Below are 14,296 nucleotides of genomic sequence, written 5' to 3'. Positions count from 1 at the left end.
ATCTGCCCTTTGACCCCAAGAGCAAAAATATATTGAAGATTTGAACCACAAGACAACCGTGTAAACGTAAACGAAAGATCCAGTTATTCATTCAAAAAAATTCAACGTGAAGCTTTCAAAATAGAGAAAACTGCTCTTTACCTTCTAACAACAATTAATATCGTACATCTGGAACACGAGACGATGCATGGAAGCCGCGAAAACCAAATATCCAGTAGTTTTCTTACTGTTAATAAAAAATAAATAAATAAATAAAAAAAATCACCACATAGTGTAAAAATATTGGAAATCTGCTCTTTACCTCCGAACAACAGCAACAACAACAACAACAACAACAACAACAACAACAACAACAACAACAACAACAACAACAACAACCACCATCGTACACCTGGGCTTGCTTCGGGACGGCGGTACATTAAATCAGTACAGAAACAAAGAATTCATTTATTCTACGTGCTTTGACGACTCTTGTGTGTGTTCAGGTGGACGTAAAGAAAGCTATCGGCCACAGATATTGGCTTGTATGGCTCAGTGACTGTGGGCAGGAGAGGCAGACCATCCCTTGCCTTGTAACAGTGCGTCGTGTGGACTTGTGGACTGAAGCTCTGGTATTGGAAAGATATGGGTGGTAGAGGTGGTGGTGATAGTGCTGGTATTATTATTAGTAGTTATAGTGGTGATGGTGGTGGTGGTGGTGGCCCGAAATCTTGACATACGTATGGTTCTCGTCTCCTAGCAAGATGAGTTGTTGTTATTATTATTATTATTATTATTATTATTATTATTACTATTATTATTATTATTATTTTATTTATTTATTTTTTATTTATTTATTTTTTTATTATTATTATTATTATCATCATCATCATTTTATATCGTTCTGCTCTTCACCTTTTGCTATCACTCAACCCTTTCGCTGCTGTCCTTTAGCTCCATGACTGTTGTAACTTTTCCTGAGTTTGAATGTTTAGAGCATACTTTACAAAGGCACCGCTGAGAGTAGGAAGGAATCTTTAAGTACAGAGTGATGGAGTAATTGAAATCTTTAAGTACAGAGTGATGGAATAATTCAAATCTTTAAGTACCTGCAGTTTTATTTTTTGTACGTTCAAAGTGAAACAGTCACTCGGTAAGCAGGTGTCACTGTGTCATTAGCAGCAGCATTGCGGAGAATTGTTTGCCTCGACACACGCAAGCAAGGAAAGAGAATAGGAGGCTGTTTCTTTTTCTTTCCTAGGCTACGTAACTATTTAAGAGGGCGTGGTACAAAAATGTGTCTGAAAAAAGTTATAGATGATAATGGGGAAAAAAAAGATGTCTTGGGATAAAAGTTAAGGCCGAAAAAGTTTCTGAGAATATCCATTAACTTATAAAGCGCACTCTCCGTAAATGAAAATATAAAGTTAGTGATACTGAGATACGGCTTTGGAATATAATGTTCAATCACTGAAACAACATTACGAGAAAAAAGAAGAAGAAAAAGAAAAGAAACTCAATACATTTTCAGAAAAGCTCATTGATAAGCTGAAGAGTGTATGGAATGGCTTTGAAATATATCCGAAGACACGGTGATGTGAAGAGAGTTGATGTTGTTATGCAGTTAAGTGTCAGTGTCCGGTTTAGAGACAGAGGACGTGTTCATATAGATACTGTTAACCGTCTTAATAGATGTGTGTGTGTGTGTGTGTGTGTGTGTGTGTTGATAATTATCCTTTTGTTATTACTTGTGTTAATTAGGTGACAGTTTTTTTTTTTTTTTTTTTTCCATTAAGGTATATGTACAAAATATTAATCTGTGTTCTAATTGGTATTGCCTGGTCATTTTTTTTCTTCTTTGAATACTGTATTGTCGGGTATCGATAGTATATAGTACATTATATTATCTGGGGAGCCATTTATGGGTCAGCACACTAGGCCATTATTTTGATATTCTTATATGATGTATTTATGTAATTTAGATGAAGTGGCAATAAAGATAAATCAGTCAGCCAAACGAACAAGGGATCCGCATCGTCACTGGAAAAAAAGGAAAAAGAAAAGAAACGCATTCACGAGGAGCGGTCACTCACCGCCGTGGCCTTTCAAAATAACCACCATGAGAGCATAAAGCGTTTCAAGATACGAACCTTGGCGATCATTTACTTCACGCTCGTACTCTGAAAAATTTCGTCGTCTCATCTGAAATATATTTACTAGATTAGCTAGCGGAGGTTAATAACGTTACCAAGGGATGTTTTCCATGATTCCAGGGATAATTTAATAAGGATCCCATCCCCCTAGTGGAATAAAAACACGTAGCAAAATCCGACTAATCATCTCTGTGGCCTTTGAAAATAGTTCTGATGAAGATTTCCGGTCAAATTTCCTAGCGTTGCAAAAAATTTCCTAGCGTTGCAAAAAAAAAATCCTAGCGTTGCAAAAATTTCCGAGTGTTACAAAAATTTACGTGTTACAAAAATTTCCGAGCGTTGCAAAAATTTCCGAGCGTTGCAAAACCCGACTAATCATCTTTGTGGCCTTTGAAAATGGTTCTGATGAGGGTTTCCGTTCAAATTTCCGGGCATTTCAAAGCTCAGAGCGCTCCAGGCATCTATTTTGGCGACACTCATCTCAAAATTCATCACGTGAAATTTTACCAGTACATTACAAGTTTCCTGAGTACGCATTCCACTGATATACGGCATATCAAAAAAATAAATCAGTATAAATCAAATAAGAAACAAAATAAATAGACAAAAATTACTAGATAAATAGACAATGAAAAACGATAATAATAATACCCAAATTCTTCTTTTTATACAGTGTGAATGCTACCAAAACTAAAATATAATCAGTGATACGAGCTTGCACACTTCATTTATTTATTCATTAATTAATTTATTCATTTGTCTATACATGCATGCTTGTATGTATGTATGTATATATTTATGTATGCATGTATGTATGTATGTGCCTATGCATTCACCTTTTGTTTATATATTTATTTTCTCATAACTAAACCACACACAATTCAGCACGTTACTACACTACAAGCATGTACGATAATACTGAGTTGATAGACACCGTACACCGAGACCAAGACCAAGACCAAGACCTAGAATCCGAGAAAAATCATTATAGTCCCATTCATACAACACCGTAATCATTAGCTCCCTCCCTCAACTCCTGCCTGTACTTGTTGTTGATAGATGAAGCGGCACGAACGCTGGGAGGCTAATTAATCTCTCTTTCTCTCTCTCTCTCTCTCTCTCTCTCTCTCTGTTAATTCTTCTTTTTTTCTTCTTCTTCTTCTCCTTCTTCTTCTTCTTCTTCTTCTTCTTCTTCTTCTTCTTCTTCTTCTTCTTCTTCTTCTTCTTCTTCTTCTTCTTCTTCTTCTATTTCTTCTTTATCATCATCATCATCATCATCATGTTCTTGTTCTTGCTCTCCTTGTTCTTTCTTCTCCATTTTCATCTCCATCTTCATCTTTATCGCCATCTCCTTCATCTCTCTCCCTCACCCACTCACACACACACTCTCTCTCTCTCATCCTCTTCAGGAAAAGTGTGAACGATGCTGACGATTCAGTGGGGGAGAAGATGGTGTGGTACAACTACATCACCTTCTTCGTCATGGAGGCTATTGTGTCCAACATTAAGGACGCCACCATCTCCAGCGTCTGGAAGTAAGTGAAAACAGAAGAGATGGAGAGAAGGAGAGGGGAGCAGAGAGAGACGGGTGGGGACTGAAGGTGGTGAGTACAGAGAGAGAGGAGGATGGGATGAAGATAGGGAGATGCTGGGTAATGACTAGGTGGGAGATGGGAGAGATGGGAACGTGGAAGTGCTGGGGAAAGGAGGAGGAGGAGGAGGTGGTGGTAGGAGATGGTAGAGGAGGGAGAGAGTGGAGAGGTACTGGGAAGAGAAGAAGAGGGAAGAGGAAGAGGAGGAGAAGGAAACAACAGGGAAGTGTTATAAGGTGTAAGGAAGAGGAGGAGGAAGGTAAGAAGGAGGCAGTAGAGAAGTGTGGGGGAAGAGAGGTAAGACGAAAGAGGAGGAGGAGGAGGAGGAGAAACTGGAATCAGAATCATAAGTTTATTTCCGTTTCACAATACTTCTCTTCATGCACATAGAGTAACGCACACACACACACACACACACACACACGTATATGATGGAACACCGCCGCACGTATTCCTTAAAAGTAAACACACTATATGAGAAAAAAAAAAAAAAAAAAAAACAGGAGGAAACATACACGTAATTATTAAGGAGGGAAGGAACACCAAAAAAAAAAAAAAATAGTAAAAAAATCTACATTCACGTGTGTCGTCTTATACCAAAAAATAAATAAATAGATAAATAATAAATAAATAAATAAATAAATAAAACTAGGAGACAATAATTACGTTCTGCGAAGAGGAGGAGGAGGAGGAGGAAACAATAGGGAGGTGTTGCCAGGAGGAGGAGGAGGAAGAAAAAGAAGAAGAAGAAGAAGAGGAGGGGGTGGAGGAGACAGTAGGTAGGTGCTGCTAGGAGGAGAAGGGAGAGGAGGAGGAAGAGGAGGAGGAGAAAGTAGGCAAGTGTTGCCAGGAGAAGGAGGAGGAGGAAGAGGAGGAGGAGGAGAAGACAGAGTAGATGTTACTAGGAAGAGGAGGAAGAGGAGGAGGAGGAGGAAACAGTAAGGAGGTATCATCAAAAGAGGAGGAGAAGGAGAAGGAGACACTGGGGAGGAGGAGGAGGAGGAGGAGTGAGGTAGGTATGTGACTAATGAAATATAACAGGAAACGTTGGTCAGGATGAGGGAATCTGATCTTAAAGGAAGGAGACGAGGAAGAGGTGGTGATCGTGGTGGTGGTGGTGGTGGCGGTGGTGCTGGTGGTGATTAGAGAACAATGGAGGAGGAAATGACATGGAGGAAGGATATGAGAAAGATAATTGATGAAGGAAGGATATGATGGTAAGAGGGGAGTCATTAGGGTGAAATGAAAGGAGGAGAAGGAGGAGGAGGAGGAGGAATAGGGGGAAGAAGAAAGTAGATGGGGAAAACGAGAAGATGGTGATAGGAAGGGGGTGGAAGGAACGAAGGAGGAGAAAAGAAAATGAATGGAGGCAAAAGGGAAACTACAAAAAAAAAGGAAAACAAGAAGTAAGAAAGAAAAAAAGAAATTCTTGAAAGGAAAAATTGTCACGGGAAAAAAGATAAGAGGGAAGGAGAGCAGATATCAGGGAAGAGAAAGAGGAGGAGGGAAATGTATACAAGAAAAGGAAAAAAAGAGGAAAAAGTAAACAACAGATTAAGGATAAGAGGGATGAAGATGAATAAGAAATTAGGTAAACAGAAGGGGAGAGAGAGAGAGAGAGAGAGAGAGAGAGAGAGAGAGAGAGAGAGAGAGAGAGAGAGAGAGAGAGAGAGAGAGAGAGAGAGAGAGAGAGAGAGAGAGAGAGAGAGAGAGAGAGCGTTAAAGATAAAGCGAAAAGGGAGAGAAAGAAAAAAAAATATGAACATTCTTACGTATAGCTTGAGATGACAAAAAAAATAAAAGTGTAGTAAAGAAAAAGTTGAGAGGAAGCATACAAATGAGAAAATTCTTGCGCTTACCTTGAAAAAAAAAGAAAGAAAGAAAGAAAGAAAACGGACTATTATATACTGTGTTTTGCATCGGTAAATAGAGGAGATAAGGTGAAGTAAATGAAACGAAGTGATTAAAAAAAGAAAAAAAAAAGTTCTTGAGTTGTGTATAAAGTAAAATTAAAGGTAAATATGAGAAGATGCATAGAAAAGAGAAAAATCATAAGTACACCTTGAAATGCAAAGAAAACGGAGCATTAGTCACAATGTTTTGGTGGTGGAGAATGGAGGTGACGTTCATTAAATCCGTTTTCTTAGTAGCTTCCCAAACTTTCATAACTAACCGCATCATTTGGAAACGTTCTATTTTTACACCCCCCATGGAGATAAATGACCGTAAGAGAGAGAGAGAGAGAGAGAGAGAGAGAGAGAGAGAGAGAGAGAGAGAGAGAGAGAGAGAGAGAGGGGAGGGAGAACTCAGTGTATCGTTTTCTATTACAGGAGCACAACTAACGCGCATCATTGGAAAGCGATTAAAGAGTAATGAGAGTGTTGGATTTCCTTGTCTTGGGATCTAGTAACAATGGTACTGCTTCCCTCCCCATCCCCCTCCTCACCCCCCCTTCACTCTCCAGTACTGGTTATTGATTTTATTATTATTATTATTATTATTATTATTATTATTATTATTAGGCAATTATGGATGGGGATGATAGGCGGAAATAGGTAGGTAGATAGGCGGTCTGCAGCTTCCTTTATTTGATTATGTTGTAATGTTGTTGTTATTGTTACTACTACTACTACTACATCAACCTCTACAGCTACTACAGTAATAATAATGATAATAATAACAGTAACAGTAACAGGAGCAATAGAATCTAGCAAATCGAACAGAGCAAATTTCAACGCTCCCTGCATCATCAGTTGTAAGAAGGACGTAAGGAAACCCAAACACTTATCTTTGTGGTCTTTGAAAATAGTTTTGATGAGAGGACAAGGAGTTTCAGAATACGGGTTTGCGCATTTTCTGTCCGCCCTGAGAAGTCCAGCAGGAGGAGGAAGAAGAGGAGGAGGAGGAAGGGAGAGTAGGAAAAGAGGAAGAAGGAAGTAGAGATTGAAGAAGGAAAGGAGAAAGAGATGAAGAGGGAAAAGTGATAGGTAAATAGAGAGCAGGAAGGAAAAAGGAACAGTGGAAGAAAGGAAAGGAAAAGGTGAAAGAAATAAAAGAAAAAAAAAAAGATCTGACGGGAAAGAAAAGGAAGAAGAGGGGGAAGAAGAGGTGGTGTCGGTTGGAAAGGTGAGCAGAGAAGGAGGAGGAGGAGGAAAATATGGTGTTGGTTAGAAAGTTGAGCAGAGAAGGAAGGAATAAAGATGAAATTGGAGGAGGAAGAGGAGGAGGGTGGGATGGTGGTGATGGTACTGGTGGTAAGAAAAATGACTAGGGAAGGAAGGGAATGAAGGAGAGGGAGGTGGAAGATGGGTAGGGGAGAGATGAGATAGGTAGGATAAGGAGCGCAATAGGGATGGAGGAAGGAAATAAGAGGAAGAGAGTGAGGAAAGTAAGATGGAAATGAAGGAAAAAGGTGTCAGGGAAGGAAAGGACAAGGAGGAAAAAAATAATGAAGGAAAGGAAACTAAAGAGACTTGAGTGGAAGAGACAAAATAAAAAAAAAGTAATTTGGGAAAGAGAAAAAAAAAAGAAAGAAGAGTAAAGAAGATATTTGAACCGAATGAAAGGAAAGGGACCAGACTGGAGAAGAGAAGAATGGATTATGATGTGTGTGTGTGTGTGTGTGTGTTGAATCAATTGGGTGACATTACTGTATACAAATAGATTGGTAGTAATAGTAGTAGTAGTAGTAGTAGCAGTAGAAACATTCCCTTCTACGCGATAGGAAATTCAACACGAACCAAACAATGAAATGAATATAGAAAGTGAAAAAAAAAAAAAAAAACAGGAGCAAATAAACTTACAATTGCCATCCTTGTAGGAAAGACATAACATAAATAAATAAATAAAAAAAAATAAACAAATAAATAAATAAAGAAGGGAAGCTACAACAAAATCACCTTTAGGCCTACACGTGACAGGCCTTATATAAAACACACCTTTCTATTTCCATCCTTCATCGCCGTCCCTCAGAGAATAGAAGAGGAATCGCCCCATAGAAAGAAGGCACAAATAGGAAAGTGTAGAGTAAATGTTGTTAGTTCCGTGTTGTGTTTTGGGACTAACTTCTTACTGTGTTTGTGCGACAGCCGACAGTTTGTTATGGCCCTCGTCTCTCTCTCTCTCTCTCTCTCTCTCTCTCTCTCTCTCTCTCTCTCTCTCTCTCTCTCTCTCTCTCTCTCTCTCTCTCATCCTTCTAGCATTCCTTTCTCCTATCACTTGCTTTTTTTCCTCCTTCTTGTCTTTCTCCTCCTCTTCCTCTTCCTCTTATAGTTCTTCTTTTCGTTTTTTTTATTTCTCCTTTCGCCTCTTCTGTTTTTTTTTTCATTCCTGTCTTCTTCTTCCAAGTATATTTATTCCACTCCTACATCTCTCTCTCTCTCTCTCTCTCTCTCTCTCTCTCTCTCTCTCTCTCTCTCTCCTCTCTCTCTCTCCTCTCTCTCTCTCTCTCTCTCTCTCTCTCTCTCTCTCCAACAGAAGGGAAATTAAGTTATCAAAAGGCAATGTTCTCATTTTTCTTTGTTTAACAGGCTGTATAGGATGGGAATTAGGTGGTGGTGGTGGTGGTGGTGGTGGTGGTGGTGGTGGTCAGGAGTGGTGGTGGTGGTGGTGGTTAGGAGAGATGATGTGAATAAAAACAATTGAAAAAAATAAATAAATAAAAAGAAGTGAAGGGGAAAGAAGGAACAAGAAGGAGGGGAAGAAAGAAAGTTGGGAACGGGAGTGTAAGCAGGAAGAGAGGAAAAATAAACAGAAGGAAGAGGAAGAGGAGGAGGAGGAGGAGGAGTTGAAGGTTGTGATGGTTAAATAGGAGAGAAGAGGAGAGAGAGAGAGAGAGAGAGGAAGAGAAAATGAAGGAGGATGTGAAGTAATGGTGTGTCAGATGGAGAGGAGGAGGAGGAGGAGGAGGAGGAGGAGGAGGGTGGGGTTACATAGGAGAGGAAATGGAGGAGGAAGTCGTTGTATAAAGGAGAGAAAGAGGAGGAACACAAAGGAAGAATAAACAAACACCTGTTGCTCCTAACGAGGCTGTTTGTTTTGACAACACTTGTACTGTCGAACATGTAGTGAGGAGGCAGAAGAGGAGGAGGAGGAGGAGGAGGAGGAGGAGGAGGAGAAGGAGGAGGAGGAGGAGGAGATGTAGCACGAATTTGGACAGAAAGGCGAATGAAGAAGAGAATGAAGCATCGAAGGGAAGAAATAAAAGAGGAGAAAGGAATATGAGTAGGAAGAGTAGGAAGAGATAATTATAACCTTGAATCAGAAAAGGGGGAAAGAGGAGAAGAAAAAAGAGGAGCGCTAACGAAGAAGATAAAAAAAAGAAAGATAAGAAGATGGAAAGATAGAGATAATGATACTGACGAGTGAAAGTGAAGAAGAGGAAGAAGAGGAAGAAGAGGAAGAGGAAAAAAAAAGAAATAATTATCAGTGGCATAGGAGAGAAAAAAAAAGAAAAGGAAATGAAGAAGGCATAAAAAAAAAAAAACAGAGAAAGACGTGGAAGAAAGAGGAAGAGGCGAAAAAGGAGAAGGAGCAGGAGGAAGAGGAGGAGGAAGTGGTAAATGGGAAGTAGGAACGGAAAGAAGAGGAAGAGCAGGCAGAGGTAGGGAATTTGGAGAGGAAAGAAGAGGAAAAAGAGGAGGAGGTACTGAAAAGATGAGGTAGCAACGTAAGAGAAGAGGAAGAGAAGGAAGTGGTGATAACCGAGAGAAGAAGAGGAGAAAAGTAGTGGGATTTAAGAGCCGAGAGAAGAAGAAGAGGAACAAGAAGAAGTGGCGGTGATGTCGAAGCAGGCACAAGAGGAGGAGGAAAAGGAAATTGATGATAGCTGGCGGTGAAGTAAAAGCGGAAGGAACAAGAAGCGGAGAAGAAAAAAAAAAAAAAAAAAGGAATTAGTGCTAGGAATGCAGAAATTAAACAAGTGGTATATGAGTACACAGAATGAAAAGGAAACATCACAACACCTTTACAGTAGAGCAAGTTAAACAAAGGTACCTGTTGAGCTGAGCACCTCACTCCCAGACACTCGGCAACTTCATGACGGCTGTAGTTAAAATTATAGTGATTTTTCAAGAACGTATTCATGATTTTAATTATAATTTAACACGAATTCTGTTCAGTCACTGTAGAAAAAACACCCTTAACACTCATTACAATCTAGTTAATCATCCACGTGCCCTTTGAAAACAGTCCCGCAGCATTGAGGAATATAAGTTTTTGTAATACCGTTTGTAGATTACGTTTGGGGAAGCTGGAGACGTAAGAGCGACATTATCTTAACGCTGTGAGAAGGAAGTGGAGGAGCCAAGTGGAGGGAGAAGATGGGGGTGATGACAGAGCTTCGGATGGAGGGGTGGAAGTGAGAGAAAAGTAGGAGGGGAAAGGATAGAAAGAGAGAGAGAGAGAGAGAGAGAGAGAGAGAGAGAGAGAGAGAGAGAGAGAGAGAGAGAGAGAGAGAGAGAGAGAGAGAGAGAGAGAGAGAGAGAGAGAGAGAGAGATCCAAATTATAAACACTGATTTCATCTCCTTCTCCTTCTTCTTGTTCTTGTTCTTGTTCTTGTTCTTGTTCTTCTTGTTCTTCTTGTTCTTCTTCTTATTGTTATTTTTATTATTATTATTATTATTATTATTATTATTATTATTATTATTATTATTATTATTATTATTATTATTATTATTATTATTATAGGCTCGTTCTGAGAAACTGAGAAAAATGTGGTGAAGGTTGTGAATAACGAATTTTTTTTTTACAATTTCGATTCAGTTGCATTTCAACACAAAATGGGAATGAATATTTCACTTCAATGCTCGTAGTTAAGAAAGAAAAAAAGAAAAAAAGGAAGTATATGTTTATTTGAAATTAAATTAAAATCACATTCTTTTTTATTTTGACTTCAACAAATTTATTTATTTATTTTTCACTCAAGTGGTTTGAATATATATAGTATAGGTAATTTGAACCATTTGATTGCCACAGCTTCCTCTCAGTATGATTTTAAACTAAGATTCTGAAAAGCAACACCCACAGCAAAATATATCATCAAATATCTACTCAGTCTTATTAACACTTGTACGAGTGGCTTCATACTTGCTGAGTAAAATTACTTGGCGTTGCTCTAAATAAAATCATGCGTCCAATTAGCTGTCAGACGATTGATTAACATGAACTATAAGAAGGGTACCTAACTTTCTAATTACGTTATAAAGATACTCCACAACACAAAGTAATATGCGTAGTGTAGTACAGTCTGAACCACCTCACCAGTTCATCTCACCGTTTCCAATTCTATTCAGTTCAATTTGATATTCCATTTTCTTTCTTCGATTCTGCTTCTCTTCTGATTCAGACCACAATTCATTTCAACCATGGTGGAGTTTCATACAGGGACTGCCACGTGCAGGCTTGATGGCTTCTTGCAGCTTCCCTTATTTTCTTATGTAGTAGTAGTAGTTGTAGTAGTAGTAGTAGTAGTAGTAGTAGTAGTAGCAGTAGATCAAGAGCTAGTGAATATGGTTAGAAGGACAGGAGAAAAGAAGATGTCCAGGAGGTGGAGACGAATCTGGGTTTTAGCAGCGTGATTACATTCTCTCTCTCTCTCTCTCTCTCTCTCTCTCTCTCTCTCTCTCTCTCTCTCTCAGAAATAGACACAGAAAAATAGGGAAACAAGGACTGACATAAAAAGACGGCCGGATTAATCATTACTGAGATTTAGTGACGTGGAATTAATATATGGGAGAGAGAGAGAGAGAGAGAGAGAGAGAGAGAGAGAGAGAGAGAGAGAGAGAGAGAGAGAGAGAGACGTAAAGATGTGGTATCCGGGGAAGCTGGGAGTGATACGGAAGGAAGGGAAACGAAGGGAGAGATAGGAATGATTTAAAGAAGATAAATAATACATAGAAGCTCAAACCTTATATATCATAGAGTCCTGAAATATATGATAGCTCGTCAGTCATAGTCAGATGTTAGGGGCGAGCACAGCGGTAGTAGTATTCACGAGTTTTTGTAAAGGAAGCCACTACGGTGAAATGTTAACAAATGAGAGCCGCGCCTTGCATGAGTTAGTGCAATTCAGTATTGTCGTTATTGCTGCTGTTGTTGTTGTCGTTGTTGTTGTTGATATTACTACTACTATTACGACTATTACGACTACTACTACTACTACTACTACTACTGTTGCTACTGCTGCTTCTAGTCCTACTCCTCGTCAAGAGTTAACCAATATTATCAGTCTTTCATCCCCTTTTACTAGCAAACTCTGACTTCCCCTGCTTGCTTCTTTATTTTCTCTTGCCTATTTAAATTCTTTCAAGAGGGAGGTTTCAAGATGCTTCTCCTGGTAATTTTTGGCGACATGCCTTTTGAAACTCATCTTTAGGGAGTGGTATCTTTAGTGTGTGTGTGTGTGTGTGTGTGTGTGTGTGTGTGTGTGTGCGCGCTTTTTTTTTCCGTTTTTGTTGACCTTCGCCAGAGCTCCTCCCACACAAAAAGATAAACAAATATGTAAAGATGAAGTAAAAAAAATGCAGACTGAGCAGCGTAATGAACACCACCAGTCTGGGATAAAAAAAAGAATAAATAAATAAACAAATAAATAAAAAAAACCACCATCAAAGGCAGGCGCAGTCAGGTGGTGGTGGTAAGAGGATCGCCGGATCGTGTCGCCTTGTCAGGAACGTTGCTATGGGAGATTCTGGTCGAGGTTGTTTCTATAAAGAATTACCTGCGTCAAGCTCATCACGGAAAATTAATGCTTGCTGTTCCACCGACGGCGCCTTTGATTACGTCGGCTTGTTTTTGTCATTGTTATTGTTTTTCTTGTTTTTTTGTTTTTTTTGTTACTTATTCATTTATTTATCTATCTCATTATCTATTTGTTATTTAATCAGTTCCATTTATCTTTTGTTTATGTTATTGTTATCCTTAATTGCTATGTATTATTATTATTTTTTTTTTTTTTGTACGTAGAGGATTCGGGCAAGGACAAAAAAAAATATATTGTTTAAAATGCTCGCTCGTTTGCTGCTCCTCCCCGAGAAAAAAAAAAAAGAAAAAAAAGATGAAGACCAATTCAGTTCCAGGGATGTCATGAAACAGTAACAAGCAAAGTGTTCCAGAGTAACCCGGCGAGTGGGATGACAGGGCGAAGGTTGCTGATTGACTCTTGTATTAGTGCTGTATACTAGTACTTGTGTGCATCTTAAGAACATAAGAACATAAGAAATAAGGGGAGGCTGCAAGAAGCGACCAGGCCTCCACGTGGCAGTCCCTGTATGAAATATACCTACCTATTTCCACCTATCATCCTCATCCTTGAATCCGTCTAATCTTTTCTTGAAGCTCCCTAATGTCTTAGCACTAACAACATGATTACTGAGTCCGTTCCACTCATCTACCACTCTATTTGAGAAACAATTTCTTCCTATCTCTTTCTTAAACCTAGATTTTTCAAGCTTGAACCCGTTATTTTTTGTTCTATCCTGGTTGCTGATCCTAAGAATTTTGCTTACATCCCCCCTTGTTATAACCCTTATACCACTTAAAGACTTCTATCAGGTCTCCTCTTAACCCACGTCTCTCTCTGAAGAATGCAAATTTAACAGCTTCAACCTTGCCTCCGTTACTCCTAGTTCGTGAAAAGGCTCATAAATTAGGAACAGCTTACTTGCATCAACATTCATAAACTCTTCAGATATTGCAAGATATTCTGTAAGTTCTTAGAAATTACATCTTTAAAGAGAGGGCAAGGAAGATCATAAGGTTCGTTTATGCTACAATCTCTCTATTCAGTTCAGTTGTATCACACGAAACACTGTATCATCTTCAAGGCGCTGCTCTGGAGAACTTCTGATTTTGTTGTGTCCTTGATATCGTTAGGTGATCAAAACTGCACTGCACGAGCATATTCCACGTGAGTGTGGGCAAAGCTGACATAGAAGTGGAAACTTTAAATATTCTTGAAGGGGGAAAAAAAAAAAGCCTAATTCTCAAACGTTTCGGCGTCTTATCTCACCTCATTTGAACAACTCCAGTAGAATTGATTTTTTTTTTTTATGAGTATTTTCATATTTTTTCGGGGGGTTAATTTAATCAGGATTCTGCATGATCATCGGCAAAAAGCACTATTCATCTCTGTGGTCCTTGAAAACGGTCCTTATGACAGAACAAAGTTATTTAAAGGATGGACCCTGCACTTTATTAGCATCACCTGTGGCGTCTTTGCATTGCTGGCTGAACTAAAGAACCTAAAGAACCTAAATTATCATGACATCAAGACTTGTGTTCTAAAACGCTTTGTTCTCTTTCTTCTCTCACAAGGAATACTGACGAAGACCACAGAGGTTATTATTTGGATTTTTTTTTTTCAGTATTGATGCAGAATCCTTGTTAAACTATCACTTAAATGAGGAAAACACCCTTGAAAAAAAATAAATAAAAAAAATTCATAGTATAGTCCATTTAATGTTCGTGGGATCAGTCAAAGTACACACAGATTACCAGTCAGGTTCCCGTGGGTTGGTTTTTATTCCTAGTGATAATGAAGAATCCTTGTTAAACTATTACTAGAAACCCGA

At 38.8% G+C, this 14,296-nt stretch overlaps 1 protein-coding gene across 1 annotated transcript in view; it reads left to right on the top strand.

Moving 5' to 3' along the window:
• The window catches only part of LOC135093279 (uncharacterized), a 46,678-nt gene that overhangs the window by 13,213 nt on the left and 19,169 nt on the right, over positions 1-14,296 (top strand). The window contains exon 4 of the mRNA XM_063992400.1: positions 3,542-3,667. Within this exon, the coding sequence (XP_063848470.1) occupies positions 3,542-3,667 (126 nt within the window). The remainder of the gene's footprint in view (positions 1-3,541; positions 3,668-14,296) is intronic.

The sequence above is a fragment of the Scylla paramamosain genome, chromosome 42 (genome assembly GCF_035594125.1).
Source record: "Scylla paramamosain isolate STU-SP2022 chromosome 42, ASM3559412v1, whole genome shotgun sequence".
NCBI classification, from domain to species: domain Eukaryota; kingdom Metazoa; phylum Arthropoda; class Malacostraca; order Decapoda; family Portunidae; genus Scylla; species Scylla paramamosain.
This window is presented reverse-complemented; position numbering and strand designations above follow the sequence as displayed.